At 41.3% G+C, this 25614-nt stretch overlaps 2 protein-coding genes and 1 long non-coding RNA gene across 52 annotated transcripts in view; 2 read left to right on the top strand and 1 right to left on the bottom strand.

Annotated features, from left to right (window-relative positions):
• The window catches only part of LOC121566612 (proteoglycan 4-like), a 97378-nt gene extending 76692 nt beyond the window's left edge, over positions 1-20686 (bottom strand). For 18 of the 50 annotated variants that reach the window (XM_045215630.1, XM_045215643.1, XM_045215671.1 and 15 more), the window contains exons 1-38: positions 20552-20686; positions 18714-18776; positions 18187-18540; positions 9823-9987; positions 9501-9650; positions 9195-9290; positions 9011-9052; positions 8140-8160; positions 7977-8042; positions 7655-7720; positions 7495-7518; positions 7332-7397; positions 7010-7075; positions 6850-6873; positions 6687-6752; positions 6364-6429; positions 6041-6106; positions 5718-5783; positions 5395-5460; positions 5235-5258; positions 5072-5137; positions 4749-4814; positions 4426-4491; positions 4266-4289; positions 4103-4168; positions 3780-3845; positions 3457-3522; positions 3134-3199; positions 2811-2876; positions 2488-2553; positions 2166-2231; positions 2006-2026; positions 1843-1908; positions 1520-1585; positions 1197-1262; positions 874-939; positions 714-737; positions 551-616 (exon numbers count right to left, since the gene is read on the bottom strand). In XM_045215630.1, the coding sequence (XP_045071565.1) occupies positions 551-616; positions 714-737; positions 874-939; positions 1197-1262; positions 1520-1585; positions 1843-1908; positions 2006-2026; positions 2166-2231; positions 2488-2553; positions 2811-2876; positions 3134-3199; positions 3457-3522; positions 3780-3845; positions 4103-4168; positions 4266-4289; positions 4426-4491; positions 4749-4814; positions 5072-5137; positions 5235-5258; positions 5395-5460; positions 5718-5783; positions 6041-6106; positions 6364-6429; positions 6687-6752; positions 6850-6873; positions 7010-7075; positions 7332-7397; positions 7495-7518; positions 7655-7720; positions 7977-8042; positions 8140-8160; positions 9011-9052; positions 9195-9290; positions 9501-9650; positions 9823-9987; positions 18187-18540; positions 18714-18776; positions 20552-20561 (2626 nt within the window). In that variant the 5' untranslated portion in view covers positions 20562-20686. Of the gene's footprint in view, positions 1-550; positions 617-713; positions 738-873; positions 940-1196; positions 1263-1519; positions 1586-1842; positions 1909-2005; positions 2027-2165; positions 2232-2487; positions 2554-2810; positions 2877-2973; positions 2995-3133; positions 3200-3456; positions 3523-3779; positions 3846-4102; positions 4169-4265; positions 4290-4425; positions 4492-4748; positions 4815-5071; positions 5138-5234; positions 5259-5394; positions 5461-5717; positions 5784-6040; positions 6107-6363; positions 6430-6686; positions 6753-6849; positions 6874-7009; positions 7076-7331; positions 7398-7494; positions 7519-7654; positions 7721-7976; positions 8043-8139; positions 8161-9010; positions 9053-9194; positions 9291-9500; positions 9651-9822; positions 9988-18186; positions 18541-18713; positions 18777-20551 lie in introns of all 50 variants that reach the window. The other 32 variants (XM_045215646.1, XM_045215634.1, XM_045215631.1 and 29 more) reach the window with 32 other exon arrangements.
• On the top strand, positions 20397-20896 carry LOC123484911. The gene is made up of 2 exons (XR_006658780.1): positions 20397-20460; positions 20678-20896. It is a non-coding gene; the product is annotated as an uncharacterized LOC123484911 (long non-coding RNA).
• A 619-nt stretch (positions 20897-21515) lies between these two features.
• Positions 21516-25614, top strand: LOC121559381 (cyclin-dependent kinase 2-associated protein 2-like). Its single transcript, XM_045215687.1, has 5 exons — positions 21516-21612; positions 22453-22608; positions 23042-23133; positions 23458-23578; positions 25041-25614. The coding sequence occupies exons 2-5, from the start codon at positions 22554-22556 to the stop codon at positions 25106-25108; spliced, it is 336 nt and encodes a 111-aa protein (XP_045071622.1). The 5' UTR covers positions 21516-21612; positions 22453-22553; the 3' UTR covers positions 25109-25614.

Genomic DNA, 25614 nt, shown 5'->3' with positions numbered 1-25614 from the left:
CTGTTTATTTTTGCTCTTTGTGTTTTGGCCTGTTCTATTTACTTTTTCTCCTGTGCCACAGATATTTGGAACCTGACTCCTGCCTCCGCTTCACTCCTGCCACCACCATCCTGCTCTCCACTACCGGACCTCTCTTTTGGACTCACCACGGACACTAGGACATTACGGTACCACACCTGCCCTGACCTGGATCTGTTACCCTCCCTGTAACCTGGACTTGCTCTTCCCCTATTATTGGAAACCTGGACTATTGAACATTTTAAATAAACCTGTTAAACCTTCTCTGGCTTGGTGTACTTGTCTGCATTTGGGTTCTAATACTGGTAAATCATAACAACTACATTATCAAAGTTATATTATATCATATACAGCATATCATGAGTGAAAATTACTTTCAATTTGGTTTTTTGTCTCTGTTGAATGGAAAATGTTAAAGATATTGTTAAAAGGTGAATGTGGAACTGGGAAAGTCAAATCCTATTGAGATTGTCAAATTATCATCCAATTATACAATTAAAAGGGTAATATATTTTTAATCCTATTACTTTACCTGCCAGATTAACTTCTTTTCCAGCGGCCATCTGTTCGGTAGGTTTCGGCACTGAGTTTTCTGCCCCTAAAGGAGAACATTTAGGTCACATTGAAATTCATCAGGTTACTACATTATCAAAGTTATATTATATCATATACAGCATATCATGAGTGAACATTAACTTCAACTAGGTTTTTTGTCTCTGCTGAATGGAAAATGTTAAAGATATTGTTAAAAGGTGAATGTGGAACTGGGAAAGTCAAATCCTATTGAGATTATGTCAAATTATCATCAAATTAAACAATTAAAAGGGTAATATATTTTTAATCCTATTACTTTACCTGCCAGATTAACATCTTTTCCAGTGACCATCGGTTCGGTAGGTTTCGGCACTGTGTTTACTGCCCCTAACGGAGAACATGTAGGTCATATTGAAATTCATCAGGTTACTACATTATCAAAGTTATATTATATCATATACAGAATATCATGAGTGAACATTACTTTCAATTAGGTTTTTTGTCTCTGTTGAATGGAAAATGTTAAAGATATTGTTAAAATGTGAATGTGAAACTGGGAAAGTCAAATCCTATTGAGATTATGTCAAATTATCATCCAATTATACAATTAAAAGGGTAATATATTTTTAATCCTATTACTTTACCTGCCAGATTAACATCTTTTCCAGTGACCATCGGTTCGGTAGGTTTCGGCACTGTGTTTTCTGCCCCTAATGGAGAACATTTAGGTCATATTGAAATTCATCAGGTTACTACATTATCAAAGTTATATTATATCATATACAGTATATCATGAGTGAACATTACTTTCAATTAGGTTTTTTGTCTCTGTTGAATGGAAAATGTTAAAGATATTGTTAAAAGGTGAATGTGGAACTGGGAAAGTCAAATCCTATTGAGATTATGTCAAATTATCATCAAATTATACAATTAAAAGGGTAATATATTTTTTATCCTATTACTTTACCTGCCAGATTAACATATTTTCCAGTGACCATCGGTTCGGTAGGTTTCGGCACTGTGTTTTCTGCCCCTAACGGAGAACATGTAGGTCATATTGAAATTCATCAGGTTACTACATTATCAAAGTTATATTATATCATATACAGTATATCATGAGTGAACATTACTTTCAATTAGGTTTTTTGTCTCTGTTGAATGGAAAATGTTAAAGATATTGTTAAAAGGTGAATGTGAAACTGGGAAAGTCAAATCCTATTGAGATTATGTCAAATTATCATCCAATTATACAATTAAAAGGGTAATATATTTTTAATCCTATTACTTTACCTGCCAGATTAACTTCTTTTCCAGCGGCCATCTGTTCGGTAGGTTTCGGCACTGAGTTTTCTGCCCCTAAAGGAGAACATTTAGGTCACATTGAAATTCATCAGGTTACTACATTATCAAAGTTATATTATATCATATACAGCATATCATGAGTGAACATTAACTTCAACTAGGTTTTTTGTCTCTGTTGAATGGAAAATGTTAAAGATATTGTTAAAAGGTGAATGTGGAACTGGGAAAGTCAAATCCTATTGAGATTATGTCAAATTATCATCCAATTATACAATTAAAAGGGTAATATATTTTTAATCCTATTACTTTACCTGCCAGATTAACTTCATTTCCAGTGACCATCTGTTCGGTAGGTTTCGGCACTGTGTTTTCTGCCCCTAACGGAGAACATGTAGGTCATATTGAAATTCATCAGGTTACTACATTATCAAAGTTATATTATATCATATACAGTATATCATGAGTGAACATTACTTTCAATTAGGTTTTTTGTCTCTGTTGAATGGAAAAGGTGAAAGTAATTTTTTAAAGATGAATGTGGTACTGGGAATGTCAAACCCTATTGAGATTATGTCAAATTATCATCCATTATACAATTAAAAGGGTAATACATTTTTTATCCTACTACTTTACCTGCCAGATTAACTTCTTTTCCAGCGGCCATCTGTTCGGTAGGTTTCGGCACTGAGTTTTCTGCCCCTAAAGGAGAACATTTAGGTAATATTGAAATTCATCAGGTTACTACATTATCAAAGTTATATTATATCATATACAGCATATCATGAGTGAACATTAACATCAACTAGGTTTTTTGTCTCTGCTGAATGGAAAATGTTAAAGATATTGTTAAAAGGTGAATGTGGAACTGGGAAAGTCAAATCCTATTGAGATTATGTCAAATTATCATCCAATTATACAATTAAAAGGGTAATATATTTTTAATCCTATTACTTTACCTGCCAGATTAACTTCTTTTCCAGTGACCATCGGTTCGGTAGGTTTTGGCACTGAGTTTTCTGCCCCTAAAAGAGAACATTTAGGTCACATTGAAATTCATCAGGTTACTACATTATCACAGTTATATTATATCATATACACCATATCATGAGTGAACATTAACTTCAACTAGGTTTTTTGTCTCTGCTGAATGGAAAATGTTAAAGATATTGTTAAAAGGTGAATGTGGAACTGGGAAAGTCAAATCCTATTGAGATTATGTCAAATTATCATCCAATTATACAATTAAAAGGGTAATATATTTTTAATCCTATTACTTTACCTGCCAGATTAACATCTTTTCCAGTGACCATCGGTTCGGTAGGTTTCGGCACTGTGTTTTCTGCCCCTAATGGAGAACATTTAGGTCATATTGAAATTCATCAGGTTACTACATTATCAAAGTTATATTATATCATATACAGTATATCATGAGTGAACATTACTTTCAATTAGGTTTTTTGTCTCTGTTGAATGGAAAATGTTAAAGATATTGTTAAAAGGTGAATGTGGAACTGGGAAAGTCAAATCCTATTGAGATTATGTCAAATTATCATCCAATTATACAATTAAAAGGGTAATATATTTTTAATCCTATTACTTTACCTGCCAGATTAACATCTTTTCCAGTGACCATCGGTTCGGTAGGTTTCGGCACTGTGTTTTCAGCCCCTAATGGAGAACATTTAGGTCATATTGAAATTCATCAGGTTACTACATTATCAAAGTTATATTATATCATATACAGCATATCATGAGTGAACATTACTTTCAATTAGGTTTTTTGTCTAAGTTGAATGGAAAATGTTAAAGATATTGTTAAAAGGTGAATGTGGAACTGGGAAAGTCAAATCCTATTGAGATTATGTCAAATTATCATCAAATTATACAATTAAAAGGTTAATATATTTTTTATCCTATTACTTTACCTGCCAGATTAACATCTTTTCCAGTGACCATCGGTTCGGTAGGTTTCGGCACTGTGTTTTCTGCCCCTAACGGAGAACATTAAGGTCACATTGAAATTCATCAGGTTACTACATTATCAAAGTTATATTATATCATATACAGTATATCATGAGTGAACATTACTTTCAATTAGGTTTTTTGTCTCTGTTGAATGGAAAATGTTAAAGATATTGTTAAAAGGTGAATGTGGAACTGGGAAAGTCAAATCCTATTGAGATTATGTCAAATTATCATCCAATTATACAATTAAAAGGGTAATATATTTTTAATCCTATTACTTTACCTGCCAGATTAACTTCTTTTCCAGCGGCCATCTGTTCGGTAGGTTTCGGCACTGAGTTTTCTGCCCCTAAAGGAGAACATTTAGGTCACATTGAAATTCATCAGGTTACTACATTATCAAAGTTATATTATATCATACACAGCATATCATGAGTGAACATTACCTTCAACTAGGTTTTTTGTCTCTGCTGAATGGAAAATGTTAAAGATATTGTTAAAAGGTGAATGTGGAACTGGGAAAGTCAAATCCTATTGAGATTATGTCAAATTATCATCCAATTATACAATTAAAAGGGTAATATATTTTTAATCCTATTACTTTACCTGCCAGATTAACATCTTTTCCAGTGACCATCGGTTCGGTAGGTTTCGGCACTGTGTTTTCTGCCCCTAACGGAGAACATGTAGGTCATATTGAAATTCATCAGGTTACTACATTATCAAAGTTATATTATATCATATACAGTATATCATGAGTGAACATTACTTTCAATTAGGTTTTTTGTCTCTGTTGAATGGAAAATGTTAAAGATATTGTTAAAAGGTGAATGTGGAACTGGTACAGTCAAATCCTATTGAGATTGTGTCAAATTATCATCCAATTATACAATTAAAAGGGTAATATATTTTTAATCCTATTACTTTACCTGCCAGATTAACATATTTTCCAGTGACCATCGGTTCGGTAGGTTTCGGCACTGTGTTTTCTGCCCCTAACGGAGAACATTTAGGTCACATTGAAATTCATCAGGTTACTACATTATCAAAGTTATATTATATCATACACAGTATATCATGAGTGAACATTACTTTCAATTAGGTTTTTTGTCTCTGTTGAATGGAAAATGTTAAAGATATTGTTAAAAGGTGAATGTGGAACTGGGAAAGTCAAATCCTATTGAGATTATGTCAAATTATCATCCAATTATACAATTAAAAGGGTAATATATTTTTAATCCTATTACTTTACCTGCCAGATTAACTTCTTTTCCAGCGGCCATCTGTTCGGTAGGTTTCGGCACTGAGTTTTCTGCCCCTAAAGGAGAACATTTAGGTCACATTGAAATTCATCAGGTTACTACATTATCAAAGTTATATTATATCATACACAGCATATCATGAGTGAACATTACCTTCAACTAGGTTTTTTGTCTCTGCTGAATGGAAAATGTTAAAGATATTGTTAAAAGGTGAATGTGGAACTGGGAAAGTCAAATCCTATTGAGATTATGTCAAATTATCATCCAATTATACAATTAAAAGGGTAATATATTTTTAATCCTATTACTTTACCTGCCAGATTAACATCTTTTCCAGTGACCATCGGTTCGGTAGGTTTCGGCACTGTGTTTTCTGCCCCTAATGGAGAACATTTAGGTCATATTGAAATTCATCAGGTTACTACATTATCAAAGTTATATTATATCATATACAGTATATCATGAGTGAACATTACTTTCATTTAGGTTTTTTGTCTCTGTTGAATGGAAAATGTTAAATATATTGTTAAAAGGTGAATGTGGAACTGGGAAAGTCAAATCCTATTGAGATTATGTCAAATTATCATCCAATTATACAATTAAAAGGGTAATATAATTTTAATCCTATTACTTTACCTGCCAGATTAACATCTTTTCCAGTGACCATCGGTTCGGTAGTTTTCGGCACTGTGTTTTCTGCCCCTAATGGAGAACATTTAGGTCACATTGAAATTCATCAGGTTACTACATTATCAAAGTTATATTATATCATATACAGCATATCATGAGTGAACATTAACTTCAACTAGGTTTTTTGTCTCTGCTGAATGGAAAATGTTAAAGATATTGTTAAAAGGTGAATGTGGAACTGGGAAAGTCAAATCCTATTGAGATTATGTCAAATTATCATCCAATTATACAATTAAAAGGGTAATATATTTTTAATCCTATTACTTTACCTGCCAGATTAACATATTTTCCAGTGACCATCGGTTCGGTAGGTTTCGGCACTGTGTTTTCTGCCCCTAATGGAGAACATTTAGGTCATATTGAAATTCATCAGGTTACTACATTATCAAAGTTATATTATATCATATACAGTATATCATGAGTGAACATTACTTTCAATTAGGTTTTTTGTCTCTGTTGAATGGAAAATGTTAAAGATATTGTTAAAAGGTGAATGTGGAACTGGGAAAGTCAAATCCTATTGAGATTATGTCAAATTATCATCCAATTATACAATTAAAAGGGTAATATATTTTTAATCCTATTACTTTACCTGCCAGATTAACATCTTTTCCAGTGACCATCGGTTCGGTAGGTTTCGGCACTGTGTTTTCTGCCCCTAATGGAGAACATTTAGGTCATATTGAAATTCATCAGGTTACTACATTATCAAAGTTATATTATATCATATACAGCATATCATGAGTGAACATTACTTTCAATTAGGTTTTTTGTCTCTGTTGAATGGAAAATGTTAAAGATATTGATAAAAGGTGAATGTGGAACTGGGAAAGTCAAATCCTATTGAGATTATGTCAAATTATCATCCAATTATACAATTAAAAGGGTAACATATTTTTAATCCTATTACTTTACCTGCCAGATTAACTTCTTTTCCAGCGGCCATCTGTTCGGTAGGTTTCGGCACTGAGTTTTCTGCCCCTAAAGGAGAACATTTAGGTCACATTGAAATTCATCAGGTTACTACATTATCAAAGTTATATTATATCATATACAGCATATCATGAGTGAACATTAACTTCAACTAGGTTTTTTGTCTCTGCTGAATGGAAAATGTTAAAGATATTGTTAAAAGGTGAATGTGGAACTGGGAAAGTCAAATCCTATTGAGATTATGTCAAATTATCATCAAATTATACAATTAAAAGGGTAATATATTTTTAATCCTATTACTTTACCTGCCAGATTAACATCTTTTCCAGTGACCATCGGTTCGGTAGGTTTCGGCACTGTGTTTACTGCCCCTAACGGAGAACATGTAGGTCATATTGAAATTCATCAGGTTACTACATTATCAAAGTTATATTATATCATATACAGTATATCATGAGTGAACATTACTTTCAATTAGGTTTTTTGTCTCTGTTGAATGGAAAATGTTAAAGATATTGTTAAAAGGTGAATGTGGAACTGGGAAAGTCAAATCCTATTGAGATTATGTCAAATTATCATCCAATTATACAATTAAAAGGGAAATAATTTTTTATCCTATTACTTTACCTGCCAGATTAACTTCTTTTCCAGCGGCCATCTGTTCGGTAGGTTTCGGCACTGAGTTTTCTGCCCCTAAAGGAGAACATTTAGGTCACATTGAAATTCATCAGGTTACTACATTATCAAAGTTATATTATATCATATACAGCATATCATGAGTGAACATTAACTTCAACTAGGTTTTTTGTCTCTGCTGAATGGAAAATGTTAAAGATATTGTTAAAAGGTGAATGTGGAACTGGGAAAGTCAAATCCTATTGAGATTATGTCAAATTATCATCAAATTATACAATTAAAAGGGTAATATATTTTTAATCCTATTACTTTACCTGCCAGATTAACATCTTTTCCAGTGACCATCGGTTCGGTAGGTTTCGGCACTGTGTTTTCTGCCCCTAACGGAGAACATTTAGGTCATATTGAAATTCATCAGGTTACTACATTATCAAAGTTATATTATATCATATACAGCATATCATGAGTGAACATTAACTTCAACTATGTTTTTTGTCTCTGTTGAATGGAAAAGGTGAAAGTTATTTTTTAAAGATGAATGTGGTACTGGGAATGTCAAACCCTATTGAGATTATGTCAAATTATCATCCATTATACAATTAAAAGGGTAATATATTTTTTATCCTATTACTCTACCTGCCAGATGAACTTCTTTTCCAGTGACCATCTGTTCGGTAGGTTTCGGCACTGTGTTTTCTGCCCCTAACGGAGAACATTTAGGTCATATTGAAATTAATCAGGTTACTACATTATCAAAGTTATATTATATCATATACAGTATATCATGAGTGAACATTACCTTCAATTAGGTTTTTTGTCTCTGTTGAATGGAAAAGGTTAAAGTTATTGTAAAAAGGTGAATGTGGAACTGGTACAGTCAAATCCTATTGAGATATGTGCTTGGTGTCAATGGAATGTTTCTTCAAAAATAAGTTAATGAATTAGCATGTATTAGCATTTCACCCAGAGATCAGAATGAAACAGTTACCTGCCGGCCCCTGTGCTAGCTCAGTTTGATTCGAAATATAGACACAATCATGTCAACATAAAATCAATCATGGTTTATGTTGTCATAACTCATCTCACACTTAGTTTATTTATCACACAGATCAGATGAGATACTGTTTCTGCACTTTTGGCATGACACATTTTAGAGGGTAAAGAAACGTATTCCCCCTATTACTTAATACCTTCCAGATTAATTTCTATACCAGCTGCTATCTCTTCAGTAGTTGGTATCTGTTCTGTGATTTCTGCCCCTAGCAGAGCACATTTAGGTCATTACCCGCAATTCATTACCTTACATATTTAAATTTATACTAAACTAGACATCGAAATGATGATCAAAGTTATAATATTATTTCATCATGATAGTTAACAACCTTCAATTGTTTTTTTGGGCTCTGTTGAACGGAGTAGGTAAAAGTTATTGTAAAAAGGTAAATTGTGGAACAAGGAGAGTCAAATCCTATTGAGATATGTGCATATCATGCTTCGTGTCAATGGAATGTTTTCTAGAAAATAAGTTAGTTGCATGCATCTTATGATAGCCTTTCACTCAGTTTGATCTGAAATATAGAGACACAATTGTCAAAATAAAATCAATCATTGTTTATGTTGTCTTAACTCAAATTTCACTCTTAGTTTATTTATCAGATGAAATACACTACCTGAACTGTTTCTGGACTTTTGGGATGAAGACCACATGGACCCTAAAAGATACAAAAATATTATTGTTTATATATTTTATGGACAAAATATTTTATGACACATTTCTCTATAGGGTCATTATTACTGTTATATCTTGCTCTTATAATTACATCACAAACCCTAATATGACTGAATACCAGATACCTCTTCGTTTGCACAGAATGACAGAGCACAGAGCACCGATGACCAGAAACAGGACCAACAGGACCAGAGTCACAATGAAGGCTTCTTTGGAGACTCCTGCACAGAGACCCAACATGGATAAAATGCCTCTAAAGCTCTCAAGACATGACATCATCAGAACACCATCACAGTGAAATTAATTAGCAAAAGCAATCTGTAGACACCTCTTCAACCTGTTCATCCTCCTCCTCTAAAGTAATGTATGTGTGGGATGGGGAGAGAGGGATCTGATTGTGGGTAGGCTGTTTGTGTAGGAGACTAACTCACCAGGTACAGCTGTAGGAGCTGTGTATATATGTGGCAGAATTCTGCCCTCTCTCTTCGCCTCCTCAGACAAAGAGACTGTACAGGAGAGCCAATCGGAGACTGAGGGAGAATACAGCAGCCAACTACTGACATTCACCAAGCCCTGAGAATCTGATACAGAAAGATGGGGAGGGGAAATCAAAATATTCACATTGACTTACACAAAGTAGTCAACTGAAAGTACACCACAACCCAGGTCAAATTTTTTACCCAAAACACAGGTACTAGAACATTTGTGTCAGCAGAACAGAGACAGTGTGAGGAAGTACCAAAATGTAATTACCAGAAGTGTTGAGTACTTCTTGTCCATTTCTGATCTCTGTCCCATCTTTGTTTCTCCAGGTGAGTTTAGGTTGTGGTGACCAGCCCACTGATGAACAGGTAACGTTCACCTGACCTCCTCCTCCTCGTCCTTCAGCTACAGAGAGAACTGGTTCACTACCTGTCACTGATGGACAGATAAGGGGGGACAAGCAACAACTATTAAGACACAGATAGAATGACAGAAAAAATTGGAAGAATACAAGATATGTATTTTACAATTTAGTGTTAGATGGTTCCTCACTCTGAAAGTAGTCTATGGGCCAGAAGAAACTATAGTTACCGGAGTTGTAACTCCAGTTCTATGAGTGGAGCGGAGCCCCATAGGGGAGCTCTGCTCCTATTGGTTTACCCCGCTGCCTAGGCAGCGAACAGCCTGAGACAAAATTATGCACACACCTGCAGCCAATAGGAGTACAGGTGTCCCTATAAGAGGGGACGCTTCCCCTCAATAAGCCTCCCGAGAAATTATCTTCAGACTGGAGGGTCGGAAGGGCCTTAAGTCCTATGCTCCACTCCACTCATAGAACTGGAATTACAACTCCGGTAACTATCGTTCTATATCGTGGAGCTCCGCACCATAGGGGAGCTCTGCTCCTATTGGTTTAAGGCGGAGCGCAATGCTCCAAAATGTACTCCCTGCCGAGCCCAACACTTCCCACTTGAAAAGGTCGGGCCTAGCAATGGCTGCGACCAAGTCCCACAGTACTGTGACACACTGTCACAAAATACTGTGTCCTCTGTACAAATCCGCCCCACCTAGTCCAATGGCATTGCCAATGTCTAGTGGGCAGATAACCAGAATATGAGCCATACTAATCTGAACCAGCAGATAGATGGTACCTCAATATCCTGTTAAAACAAAACCGACCACTAATGGAATGACACAAAGTGTCACTCTACACGGTGTATTCGGTAATCCGCCACACTCAATCTATGGATCCCCAAAGATTGGTGGGTAGAATCCAGAACATGAGCCATACTAATCTGAACTAGCAGATAGATGGCGTCTCAATATCCTGTCAAAACAAAACCGATCACTAATGGAATGACACAAAGTGTCACTCTACACTGTGTATTCGGTAATCCGCCACACTCAATCTATGGAAACCCAAAGATTAGTGGGTAGACTAATCTTAGTGGGCTGTAATATCTTATGTTTCACGGAGTCGTGGCTGAACGACAACAATGATAACATTCAGCTAGCAGGCTATACGCTACATCAACAGGACAGAACTGCAGACTCTGGTAAGACAAGGGGTGGCGGTATATTTGTAAACAACAGCTGGTGCACAAAATCAAATACCAAGGAAGTCTCGAGGTTTTGCTCGCCTGAGGTAGAGTATCTTATGATAAGCTGTAGACCACACTATTTACCAAGAGAGTTTTCATCTATATTTTTCATAGCTATTTTCTAGTCTATTTACCACCACAAACCAATGCTGGCATTAAGATTGCACTGAATGAGTTGTACAAGGCCATTAATCAACAGGAAAACGCTCATCCAGATGCAGCGCTCCTAGTAGCCGGGGACTTTAATGCAGGGAAACTTAAATCCGTTCTACCTAATTTCTACCAGCATGTTAAATGTGCAACCAGAGGGAAAAAAACTCTAGACCACCTTTACTCCACACACAGAGACGCATACAAAGCTCTCCCTCGCCCTCCATTTGGCAAATCTGACCATAACTCTATCCTCCTGATTCCTGCTTATAAGCAAAAACTGAAGCAGGCAGCACCAGTGACTCGGTTAATAAAAAAGTGGTCAGATGACGCAGATGCTAAGCTACAGGACTGTTTTGCTAGCACAGACTGGAACATGTTCCGGGATTCTTCAGACAGCATTGAGGAGTACACCACATCAGTCACTGGCTTCATCAATAAGTGCATCGATGATGTCGTCCCCCACAGTGACCGTACGTACATACCCCAACCAGAAGCCATGGATTACAGGAAACATCCGCACTGAGCTAAAGGGTAGAGCTGCCGCTTTCAAGGAACGGGACTCTAACCCGGACGCTTATAAGAAATCCCGCTATGACCTCCGACGAACCATCAAACAGGCAAAGAGTCAATACAGGTCTAAGATTGAATCATACTACACTGGCTCTGACGCTCGTCGGATGTGGCAGGGCTTGAAAACTATTACAGACTACAAAGGGAAGCACAGCCGCGAGCTGCCCAGTGACACAAGCCTACCAGACGAGGCTAAACCACTTCTATGCTCGCCGAGGCAAGCAACACTGAAGCATGCATGAGAGCACCAGCTGTTCCGGACGACTATGTGATCACGCTCTCCGTAGCCGATGTGAGTAAGACTTTTAAGCAGGTCAACATTCACAAGGCCGCAGGGCCAGACGGATTACCAGGACGTGTACTCCGAGCATGTGCTGACCAACTGGCAAGTGTCTTCACTGACATTTTCAACATGTCCCTGACTGAGTCTGTAATACCAACATGTTTCAAGCAGACCACCATAGTCCCCGTGCCCAAGAACTCTAAGATAACCTGCCTAAATGACTACCGACCCGTAGCACTGACGTCTGTAGCCATGAAGTGCTTTGAAAGACTGGTCATGGCTCACATCAACAGCATAATCCCAGAAACCCTAGACCCACTCCAATTTGCATACCGCCCCAACAGATCCACAGATGATGCAATCTCTATTGCACTCCACACTGCCCTTTCCCACCTGGACAAGAGGAACACCTACGTGAGAATGCTATTCATTGACTACAGCTCAGCATTCAACACCATAGTGCCCTCTAAGCTCATCACTAAGCTAAGGATCCTGGGACTAAACACCTCCCTCTGCAACTGGATCCTGGACTTCCTGACGGGCCGCCCCCAGGTGGTAAGGGTAGGTAACAACACATCTGCCACACTGATCCTCAACACGGGGGCCCCTCAGGGGTGCGTGCTCAGTCCCCCTCCTGTACTCTCTGTTCACCCATGACTGCATGGCCAGGCACGACTCCAACACCATCATTAAGTTTGCCGACGACACAACAGTGGTAGGCCTGATCACCGACAACGATGAGACAGCCTATAGGGAGGAGGTCAGAGATCTGGCCGTGTGGTGCCAGGACAACAACCTCTCCCTCAACGTGACCAAGACAAAGGAGATGATTGTGGACTACAGGAAAAAAAAGAGGACTGAGCACGCCCCCATTCTCATCGACGGGGCTGTAGTGGAACAGGTTGAGAGCTTCAAGTTCCTTGGTGTCCACATCACCAACGAACTATCATGGTCCAAACACACCAAGACAGTCGTGAAGAGGGCACGACAAAGCCTATTCCCCCTCAGGAGACTAAAAAGATTTGGCATGGGTCCTCAGATCCTCAAAAAATTCTACAGCTGCACCATCGAGAGCATCCTGACTGGTTGCATCACCGCCTGGTATGGCAACTGCTTGGCCTCTGACCGCAAGGCACTACAGAGGGTAGTGCGTACGGCCCAGTACATCACTGGGGCAAAGCTCCCTGCCATCCAGGACCTCTATACCAGGCGGTGTCAGAGGAAGGCCCTCAAAATTGTCAAAGACTCCAGCCACCCTAGTCATAGACTGTTCTCTCTGCTACCGCACGGCAAGCGGTACCGGAGTGCCAAGTCTAGGTCCAAAAGACTTCTCAACAGCTTCTACCCCCAAGCCATAAGACTCCTGAACAGCTAATCATGGCTACCCGGACTATTTGCACTGCCCCCCCACCCCATCCTTTTTACGCTGCTGCTACTCTGTTAAGTATTTATGCATAGTCACTTTAACTCTACCCACATGTACATATTACCTCAACTACCTCAACTAGCCGGTGCCCCCGCACATTGACTCTGCAACGGTACCCCCCTGTATATATAGCCTCCCTACTGTCACTTTATTTTACTGTATATATAGCCTCCCTACTGTCACTTTATTTTACTTCTGCTCTTTTTTTCTCAACACTTTTTTGTTGTTGTTGTTTTATTCTTACTTTTTTTGTTTAAAATAAATGCACTGTTGGTTAAGGGCTGTAAGTAAGCATTTCACTGCAATGTCTGCACCTGTTGTATTCGGCGCATGTGACCAATAAAATTTGATTTGATTTGATTTAGACTCCAGAACATGAGTCATACTAATCTGAACAAGCAGATAGATGACGTCACAATTCCGTCAATACATATGACCGGTCTAATAGTAATGTAAACAAAGTTACAAACACTATCTCCCTCATCATTCCGCCCCAACCCAGTTATGCACTGGTGAGCAGGTCACAATACATTACCTCTACTGTACTGATAACCTCAGTCAGGAGTCATGGCTCTCTCATAGAAAAAAAGCCGACCTAATGGGAACCCTGCCCCCTGGTCCTGCATCTTTTTTCTCTTAGTTCAAGTCCTTCCATCAGCTACACTGAGTACAGACTGAACTAGAGAGTTAGAAGACATATCTAACAGGTAGAAATAGATAAAAGGAGACGGTGACGATCAAGACACCGCTGCGCAATTATCCTCTACACCTGTTCCTCTGAAAAAGGTAATAGAAGCCGCTACTCCACGAGTGGATTGGGCTCTTCTACCCAGAGGCAATGGCCGCCCTGCAGCCTCATAAGCCGTCTCAATGCCTTACAAAGCCAATGAGACAGACGCTGTTTAGAAAGTGGTCTACCGAGTGCAGCCGCACCGTGACACACAAAACAGCTGAGGCGATGACCTAATCGCCGCATTGCACTCCACGTAGCGCGCCAAGGCGCGCACTGGGCACAGGCGATGGAGCCGTTCCTCTCTCCTCTCAACATGGTGAAAGGGAGCTCTACGATCTGTAATCTATATGAGCTCTTAATAACCTCAGGCATAAATGCCGGGTTAAGACTTAACACCGTCCTGCTCAATCGTCATAAATGGCAAGGCAGTCGGGTCTCGTCGAAAGAGCGTACAAATCACTGACACGTTAAGCAGTGGTCAAAGCGAGCAACAGTGTCATCTTCAAAGATAACATCTTAAGGGGGATTTGATTCAATGGCTCGAACGGTGGCTCGCAGAGCGCTTCGAGCACCAAAATCAAATCCCACTGAGGAAGCGTGGCTCTAGGCATTGGCCTAAGCCGCCGCGTTCCCAATAGAAAACGTTTCACAAGAGGGTGGCTGAAAACAGTGTCTCTGCCAAACCCTCATGACAAGCCTAAATCGCCGCCGCAAGCACCTACATGGTGGCGGGTGAGCGCTGCTTATCACATAGGAACTGTAGGAATGAGCGTATGCTCTCGACCTGACAGCACACGTAGTCCACATTTTCTGTGACACAACACTGTGAAAAAACATTCCATTTACTGGCATAAGTCTCAGCGGAACCACGGAATGGGCTGACGACATGAGACCCAAGAGTGACATGACCGAAAGCGCCTTTACCGTGTGATTCAGATAAAACCTTGGTAGGGCTAGCAACAGGGCAGCCCGTCGAGGATCCGAAATTCGAGCCCTCATCGTTACAGTGTCTAGCTGTATCCCCAGATAGACAATCTGATGACTGGGCCAGGGCGCGCTCTTTTTCCCAATTCACAGCGAACCCCAGACACGTGAGATGAATCACTGTCTGTGTCGTGTGTGTGATCGCCAGCTCTGCTGACATGGCGAGAACCAGTAAGTCGTCTAGGTAGGCTAAAACCCTTATCCCCTGACGACGTAACCGTGCTATTGCCGCCTCCACACATTTGGAAAACGTGTGAGGTGCCAGGGCGTACCCGAATGGCATCCTCATGTATTAGTACGCCGCCCCTTGAAAAGCGAAAACGCAGAAACTTCCTGTGACGCAGATGTACCGGCACATGAAAATATGCATCCTTCAGGTCTATGCTCGTACAAAAGTCTCTCCTCTGGACACATTCCAGCAGACGTTTTGTCGTCAGCATACGAAAGGGCCGTTTGGCTACGCTCTCGTTGAGAACGCGTAGATCCAATATTGGCCTCATTCCCCCCATCTTTTTGGGCACCAGGAAATAGGGCGAATATAGCCCCCTGTTCCTTTGCTCCCGAGGAACTACTGTGACTGCCTCCTTCGCCAAAAGTTCCGTAATCTCTGTAACGAGAGCGTGACCTTTCCCGGCGTTTTCATCACCATCTCCACCACCCTCCTGAATGGGGAGGGATCGGGTGAAATTGGATGGCATAACCCTTCTCCAGCGTCCGGTCTTGCCAGTGGGAGAGGGTACAGCTTCGCTGCCACTCCCAATAATGCTGAGAAAGCGGAAGAGCGCGAAGCTGTGGTGCATTCAGTAGGAAGAACCTGTATTCCTCTACGGCCGTCGCCGCCGCTGTTCCCCGACAGTGAAGTGGTGGAACAGCCCAAGGCGGGCCTCTCATGAAAGGGAGAGGAAACATGAGCGGGTTCTGAGAGAAACGGGGGCGCTGACACGTTGGTTATACTCGTAACCTCGTTGTCCCAGCCCTCCATGAACGCTGCACGGGTCTGAACTGCACTGATTGCGTCATCATTCCAGTAACTGGCTGTGTACGCAGGCTACTATGTGAATCCTGTACCACAACACTCCTAAGAGTCTATGTGTGTAAGGTTTTTATGAGGTATAACAAGGCGGCTCATCAAAGATGTCTGCCTTGTTCCCTTATTCACACGTGCCTCATGTGTATGCTCAACTACGCACCCGTAGTGGGCTGTGCTACACTCAGAGTGGTGAGGAGGAGAGAGAGAGAGAGAGTAAAGGCACCTGAACGGTTTCGGGTGTATCATGGAAAAGGGGCTGTCTTGTGACAAAGTCAATTGGAGCCAACTCTTTATTAGACACACAACACGCAGTTTCCTCCAGTAGGGGGGGACAGTGGGCACAGTCACACAAGGCGCTGCGCCGTCTTCCGTTCTCTCCCCCTCGCCATGTCATAAACGGCGTCTCTTCTGGCCGCCCTTCGAGTGATGCCAGGATGACGCTTTAATGACCTCTCTCGCCGGCGGAATGGTCGGCACCTCTTGCGCTGCAGGAGGGGCGGGGCCCACTCCCTTGCTGCTGGAGACCGCCGTCTGATGCCGGGTACGACGCGGAGCAGTAGCGAGAGTAAGGGCCGCCCTCCATCATGTCCACTTCCGGGTTGGAGGGAATGGGGGGCAGCTTAATCTCCAGCCGCTTAGCAGCCATCTCAATGAGCCCTGGAAAATCAGAGCGCAGAGAGGCTGTGGCGTAGGACGGGCCTGCTGAAAATTCAGAGCCTGTGTCGTCATCACCCAGGGATGTAAATGACCTCACACTTTCCTGAGGGAAAAAGGGGTGTTAAACGTCTGGGTCAGAGTAATGGATAGTTCCAATAGAATACCCATTTCCTCCCCAATATTCCTGTCATCTCCTGAGTCAGCGCCCTCAGATGATGCCTCAGAAGCTGAGGCTAGCACCGATAACACGTCCTCTAGAGGGATATCCTCCCGAAAAAATGACCATCGCTGCTTCCTCTCCTTTAAAGAAAGGAGGGCGCAGCTGGCGCATAGTGGGGGATCTATGAGGCCACTCCAAGCATGCTGTGATCCTAAGCACACAAAACATAAGTTGTCATGGAGGAGCAGCGACATTGAGCTCTGAAAAGAGCTTTTGGGCGTGGAAAAACTCCTGGTGTGCTCATTTAGAGGACGACGTCGAGACTTGGAAATCGGCGACGGCTTTCTCGTCCTGAGTCTTGTCTTCTTATCGGCTTCTTCAGTCTAGTCCAGTCGCTGAAGATAAAGGGAGGCTGATTGAGGGGAAGCATCCCCTCTTATAGGGACACCTGTACTCCTATTGGCTGCAGGTGTGTGCATCATTTTGTCTCAGGCTGTTCGTTGCCTAGGCAGCAGGGTAAACCAATAGGAGCAGAGCTCCCCTATGGGGCGGAGCTCCACGATATAGAACTGTATTCCATGGTTTGGTTTTCTTTTAAACGACCACGACAAACTTCAGCTAACTATAGCCACCGCTAGCTAACATTCAATAGGAGTGATAGGGGCATCCATGACATTTTCTAAATGTCATGGCCAAACAACTCAAATCAACTTTCAATTATTTCGTTTGAAGTTACTTAAAGGTGGTTTGCCCATTTTGTTTACATTAAACGGATGCCTCTATCCCTTCCAGAGATGTTTTATTTTTTGGGGGCGGGGCTATATAAGGCTAAAGTCAGCTGAAGTTTGTAGTTGGCTGTACCCCTAATGCAATTGTAAACTGAGAGGTGGCAAATGTAACTGCCTTTTTTTTTTTACTCTGTGGTACCAAAGACTCCATAACGTGTCTCAGAGTAGGAGTGCTGATCTAGGATTAGGTGCTTTGGGGGTGACACCACAATACACAGTTTCACCATCAATTTGAGAGATAACCCTTACCATTCACTGTGAGGAAGACACTGGCCTTTTCATACCACTGGTCACTGGTGACTTGGCATATATACTCCCCCCTGTCTTCCTGTGTGACCCTCTCCAGTCTCAGGGACACATTCCCTCTCTCCAGCCCCCCAGTTAGAGACACCCTGCCCCTATACTGGGGGTCCACAGGGACCTCCTGGATCTTGTGATCTTTGTACAACAAGGCAGGACTCTGGAAGTTACTGGAACGGTACCAGCGCACCTCCAATGGCTCTGCATTGAAGAGAGGTGAGACTTCACAGAGTAGAGAGACCGAGGAGCCAGACAGGGTCGAGGTTGGACCATCAGGGACAGTTAAGGTGAATGTCTCCGGGGCTGGAGAAGGAGAGACAGGGGAGAAAGAGGGCGAGAGAAAGAGAGGGTGACTTATTTGTGCTCGACTCCCAGGGCCAGTTTCCTGGACACAGATTAAATGACTTTTTAATACCGTGTCCAGGGAACCGTTTCCTTTTAGTTACTAATGTAATTAACAGTGTAAACATTCTCACCAGGTTGAGCTGCTCTGATGGGTACTGTGAGAGCAACCAGTATCAGCACCCTCAGACACAACCCTGCATAAAAGATAAAGGACATCACAATGACATTATCACAACTTATTATTCAATGGCGCTGGAGGAGATGGCTGGCGTTTTACTGGCTCCTAACCAACTGTGCTATTGTGTGTGTTTTTTCTGCATTATTTGTAACTTATTTTGTACATAATGTTTCTGCCACCGTCTCTTATGACTGAAAAGAGCGTCTGGATATCAGAACATTGATTACTCACATCGAACTGGACGAAGATGTTTTATTTAACAAGTCGGACGCGAAGGATTTACTGCAGACACCGGACCAGGCCCAAATCCCTGTCATTCGCATGAAGAGAAGACGCCGATACAGGGGACGCAGATCCGGGTGCCTTGTGAGAATTGGTCGGCGAGTGGGTAACCCGCCTCTAACCAGCCGTCCTATTGGCCAACGTGCAATCATTGGAGAATAAACTGGATGAGCTCCGTTCAAGACTATCCTACCAACGGGACATTAAAAACTGTAATATCTTATGTTTCACCGAGTCGTGGCTGAACGATGACATGGATAACATACAGCAGGCTGGGTTTTCCGTACATCGGCAAGACAGAACAGCTGCCTCTGGTAAGACAAGGGTTGGCGGTCTGTGTCTATTTGTCCATAACAGCTGGTGCACGAAATCTAATATTAAGGGAGTCTCAAGGTTTTGCTCGCCTGAGGTAGAGTATCTCATGATAAGCTGTAGACCACACTATTTACCAAGAGAGTTTATCTGTATTTTTCGTAGCCATCTATTTACCACCACAAACCGATGCTGGCACTAAGACCGCACTCAACGAGCTGTATAAGGCCATAAGCAAACAAGAAAATGCTCATTCAGAGGCAGCGCTCCTAGTGGCCGGGGACTTTAATGCAGGGAAATGTCATCACGAGTTTTAATGACTCCAACCTAAGTGTACTAAACGACTTCAACTGTACATACAGTATCAAAGTATCAAAATATTTTACCAATACAATTAAAACAATTGTCATAATGATTATGCCCATGTTGACTCCAATGCTTCCCACAGACTGTATGTCCTTTGGGTGGTGGACCATTCTTGATACACACAGGAAACTGTTGAGCATGAAAAACCCAGCAGCGTTGCAGTTCTTGACACACTCAAACCGGTGCACTTGGCACATACTACCATACCCCGTTCAAAGGCACTTAAATCTTTTGTCTTGCCCATTCACCCACTGAATGGCACACATAAACAATCCATGTCTCAATTGTCTCAAGGTGTAAAAATCATTATTTAACCCATCTCCTCCGCTTCATCTACACTGATTCAAGTGGATTTAACAAGTGCCATCAATAAAGGATCATAGCTTTCACCTGGATTCACCTGGTCAGTCTATTTCAAGGATCATAGCTTTTCACCTGGATTCACCTGGTCAGTCTATGTCATGGAAAGAGCAGGTGTTCCTAATGTTTTGTACACTCAGTGCATATTGCATGGTCAAATCAGATCCCGCCTTTTGTCTCATATGTGTAGCTATTGGGTTAATTAGCAACCAGAGGAAGATGAATGAACAGACAGAGCCTGTGATTCTGAACTTTGAACTTTCAGACATTGGTTTTATATTTGTACTACTGCTACAGTATATTCATTAACTAGCCACACTAGCAGCCATTTTAGAAAAGTAGAAGGGGGTAGAAGAAGCATAACCTTTTTCAATGACGAGGTAACTGATAACTGAAAACCTTTCATTAAAATGTTAACTCATGTTTCACTGGCATGATGGTAGTCATAAGTCATATCAAATGCATTTGTACCTGAGTTCATGGTGCCTCTCGTTCGATTTCCATCAAATGTATCCTCAATGTAGGGATCCTCCGATGATCCTTGTCTACTCCCTCCCTTAATATTTAATTGTAGTTTCACTTTCCCTTCTCTTGCAGAGCCTACATTGGTTACTGATTGACAAAAGGTGACGTTCCAGGGCGTCACTACGCATCTCAGAAGACTGCTATATCATATTGATGTGTTTCCGGAGATTTTAAACACTTCTCCAGGCGTTGTGAGATCTGATAATATGTGCAGCGTGACCGTGAAAAAGACGACCTGGAAAGCCATCAAATCTGTAATGTTCCTACCAAAAATACAACTTTGTCACTGTTCTTTGTTCTCTTCTATCTTTTGTCCAATGTTACTGATGCAGCGTGGCCACTTGCAAGTCAACCATGTAGCAAATCAGCTGGTGTGGCCTTGGACAGTGATAGCCTGAAAACTCTATAATTTTTTACAACTAAACTGACAGACCTAGTATCACTCTCTCACAGATCACTCTCACACGAACGCGAACACACACACACCTTTTAAATGTAGTTGGATTACATTTATTTGTTAGGTCATGATGGACAATTTCTGAATTTTTATTTGGCAAACATGTGGAAGAGGGACCTTGATGTGGCATAATAGAACAAACATTTGGTTTATTGTGTGATTGACGTTTCGGTTCAGGCAGTAGATGATCTACATGATGATTGACATGTCCACACATGTAACCACAGGGGAAATGAATCAATGGTGGGTGCCCCATCAAATAATCCCTATACCTGATTTTTTTCCTTACACTCAAACTCTGAACACCAAAGAGGTTATGAAAAAAAATACATACCAGTGCAGAACCCTATAAATCAAAATAAATAGAAGGGAAGGCTCTGATAAATAGACAGTTCTGTGCTCACCTGCTATAGATTTTTTCAGCCTCATTCAGCCAATGACAACGCGCCAACTTCTGAATATTCAGTGAAATCTTTGCATCGACAACCACGCCCCTTTCAGCAGGAGAAAGGAAGCTGCTTTATCGACCTGAAAATCTTCCCCTAGAAAGGTACATTTCGAAAGCATTCCACTTGATTTTTGTTTTCTATTACATGTTTTTAATGGCCGCTAAGATACTAAAACCTATGGAACGCAAATTCATTCTGCAACTACTTGCTGCAATCTAACGTTATAGCTACTATGCACCTTGGTGTTCGCCATCTAGATAACGTTAGCTAGCTAGCAAACCAGTCAGCAAACGGCTAGCTAATGTAGCTAGCTAGTTCGCTTCCTTGCTAAGAAGATATTAACTGGCTATGAAATGCGCAGTGATCAACGAATTCGTTGCAATTACAATTTAGGTCACCAGCTAACTAGCTTTGTTTCCATTCATTTTACTTTGTCTGAAGCAAGATATCATTTCGTCGACCTTTGGTTCGGAAACTAGTTAGCGAGCTACAGTTAACCCACGTTAGCTTAGCTACCTAGCCAACTAGCTAGCTAGTACAGTGTTTTAAAGATAGGTTACGACCAGATGAGGTACTGACTTATTGTGCAAAGCTCCCCGCTAAGCTGATGTAGGTAGAGAAAACAGGCACTGTTGTGACAAATGTTTGAAACCAGCTGGGGTTGTTGGCTTACTAGCTAGCTAGGTAACCTAAGGTCTGGGTCATTAAGTAAGATGTTTACAAACGTCAGTGATCCACTGACAACGTCATGACAGCCTGGTCCAAATCTGTATGAGTTAAACAACAATCCTCTATCATTGTCATGCCAAACCCAATTGGCCATACAGAACATCCAACAAGACTTGCATAGCACGCAGTCTATTCTGGACCAGGCTAGACTGACAGTGTAGTTGAGGAATGTCATACATGATGAACATAAGACCATGACTTTCTCTTCCTAGCTCTCGGGCCCAGCCCACCAGTAAAGCTGTATAAGCACAGGGTCGACGGGACGGACGGAAGCGGCGCATCGTCGTACGGGGAGGTCCGCAGTGACATTACGATGAGCTACAAACCCATCGCCCCTGCCCCTTCCGGCTCCAACCACACCCCGCCAGGTTTCTGCCGAATGTCAATCGGTTATTTTGAGTCCACTATTCTTGCTATCAAGGGTGCACCAATAGAAACATAATTTCTATGGATGCACCCTCTACACTACCCATCTTTGGTTTGGTCTTCACCCATCTTACTGAACTCTCTACCCTACCACAGTGGATTCCATTCAATAGATAAGACTAGCGGTCCTATCCCTGCGACCTGCCCAGAGACTAGCCCAGGGAACACACTACACGTCAACGGCCAACCTGAGTGTCATATACTACCAACCATAATGTAACAATCCCTCTCACCTGAGAATGAATGCGCCACCGAAGCCACGCAGCCTTTATGCCCCTGCCTCCCATTTTAAAGATGATGTTAACTAGTCATAGGTGATGTTAACTAGCCATAGGGCGCTTCAGTGCGTCTGAATTTTCTCTTTCCTCTGCCTAGGCTCCAGTGTGCCCTCCCCCTCACTCCCCTCCTCCTCCAACTTCAGACCGGCGTTCAGTGATTTCGGCCCGCCGTCGATGGGCTTCGTTCAGGTAGGACAGAACAGCCTGACTCATCTCCAACTGCTTTAACTAATGCCTATGATACTTTAGAAAGTCATGTTAAATATGATGTGATGTCATTCAGGGTATTATATCAATAGGGTCCAGGTATCACTAACACGTACAAAACAGATTTGATTTGTTGGCGAATATGTTTATTTGCATAACTCGTCATGGCAATTATCCCTCTATCTCTACCCTTCTGTACGATATAAAGGGACTATATCTTGCTCAGGATCAATAGGGAGTTGTAGTTGCTTTTACTCTTTTCCAACATATACCTTTGTCTCTTATCCCCCTCTCTCTCACACACAGCCAGTGAAAGTGTCTCAGGGCTCAACCTACAGCGAGCTGCTGTCAGTCATTGAGGAGATGAGTCGCGAGATCCGCCCCACCTACGCCGGGAGTAAGAGCGCCATGGAGAGGCTAAAGAGAGGTACTGCAGCCTGGCCGGTTAAACGCCTAGGCTACAAATATCCTCAAAGCTTGGAGCAAAGGTTGTGGTTGTATTGACATAGGGTGTTTATCAGTACTCCATAACTTACTTTCCTTTTCCCTAACCACAGTGCACATACCCAGCAAGCAGACAGTAAGCATATTAATATTATATGCGTAAACACAGCAATAATAAATTAATATAAGGCAGTGGGTGAAAGCAATGATCAACATTGCATGGCAGCATCAGAGCAGCAGCAGCAAACATAAATCTTAGAAATAAGCCAAATAGTATGTTACAAGGCTTTCTGCATTCAATAAAACTGTCAACAAGCTCAGTCATCCAGTCAATCAATCATCAAAATTTAAATCCACCAAATTCAATTAGCAAAATGACAGCCTGTCCAATCCGACATTAATTGTTCTTTAAATTCATAGATGCCGAAATTAGTTTCAGTTCAATCCATGAAACGTAAATGTTATGCACAAAATGAGAAATGGGCAATTCCATGGTAACGGAATTACGCAGAGACTCAGATTTCACTTTAAAATGCATACCAAACAAAAACCATAGTTTTATGGTTTGTTAAACTTTGAAATCAGTGGTTTTTGTTTGGCATACATTTTAAAGTGAACAAATCGGAGTCAAGTCGTAATTCCATTATCGTGGAATTGCCCAAATGCAGGACACATCAAAAATAATGAATTAACCAGTACTTGGTGATGAAAGGTTGTCCTAGTTCTTCAGTATGTGAGATGGTCAGTCCAGAAATCCCTATTCCAAGGCTAGTAATCCCAAGGAAAATGTTTCTCTTATGAATAATTACTGATGTAAATACTTTTCAATGAACCAAACAAACATTTCACCCATGCTTCTCACACCACGGCCATTTTGCTCTTTACTCACATTATTTTATTTTTGGTCATTTAGCAGACGCTCTTATCCAGAGCGACTTACAGGAGCAATTAGGGTTAAGTGCCTTGCTCAAGGGCACATCGACAGATTTTTCACCTAGTCGGCTCAGGGATTAGAACCAGCGACCTTTCGGTTACTGGCACAACGCTCTTACCCACTAAGCTACCTGCCGCCCATTATCTGGGATCCTTGGGACGTCCCTACCCTAAACCCTAACCGTAACACATTTGAACTTCAATTGGGTGACATCAGAGTTCGAGTCCCAAGGATCCCATTTAGACTTTTCCCTATTCACATGGCACCAATACTTAGTGACAGGTTTTTACCAATCAACGGAATGCCCCCCCAAAAAAAAAATGACTAACGCTAAAAGGTCAGAAATTATGGCATATCTTACACAGGTAGGCCTACTTATTCCATATGAGTTTACCTGGAAATACATGGATTTCAATTCACATTAAGGTTCAATGTGGAGACAGTATTATTCTCCACACATGAAGTAAAAGTTATAAATCCCAACTTGTGATGTTTTTCATCTGTCTTCTAGGTATCATTCACGCGAGGGCGCTGGTGAGGGAGTGTCTGGCAGAGACAGAGAGGAGCGCTCGCACATAACCCTTTGCAGAATCCCTTGTCTCTGTATAGGCCTCATCTATGTGTCCCATCTTTGTAATCCTGACCTTTGTCTGTATCGCTCCACTGAACTTGTGACCTTCCCTTGTTCCATTCCCTCTTCCATATAGTCTCTCACATCGCTATGGGGTGTGTTCAGAATGTATAACACATTTTGCAGTTGTAGGACAATTCGCTCTCAGAACATTTTGTAACTTATTTCAGTTTCAGAGGCACCACGAGGTCTTGGTAAATATAGTCTCATCCTGGTAGTCCAGTTCAGTGGGGGCGAAGTGATAGTGTTGTAAAATATTTCTGATAGATTATTGAAAACTATGCCCTAATGAAATGTCTATGTAATGAGGTTGATACTCTGAATCTTTCTCTTAGCTGCTATACTGACACCACTCTACAACCAAAGGTTCAATTCAACATTGTTTTACAGTAAAGCTGCAAGCAACACTTAAGCCTTGTTCACACTGCAGGCCTTAATGCTCAAATCAGTTTTG

Source organism: Coregonus clupeaformis, unplaced genomic scaffold, assembly GCF_020615455.1.
Source record: "Coregonus clupeaformis isolate EN_2021a unplaced genomic scaffold, ASM2061545v1 scaf0492, whole genome shotgun sequence".
NCBI lineage: Eukaryota > Metazoa > Chordata > Actinopteri > Salmoniformes > Salmonidae > Coregonus > Coregonus clupeaformis.
The sequence above is the reverse complement of the archived record's forward strand: the minus strand, read 5'-3'. Positions and strand labels throughout refer to the sequence as shown.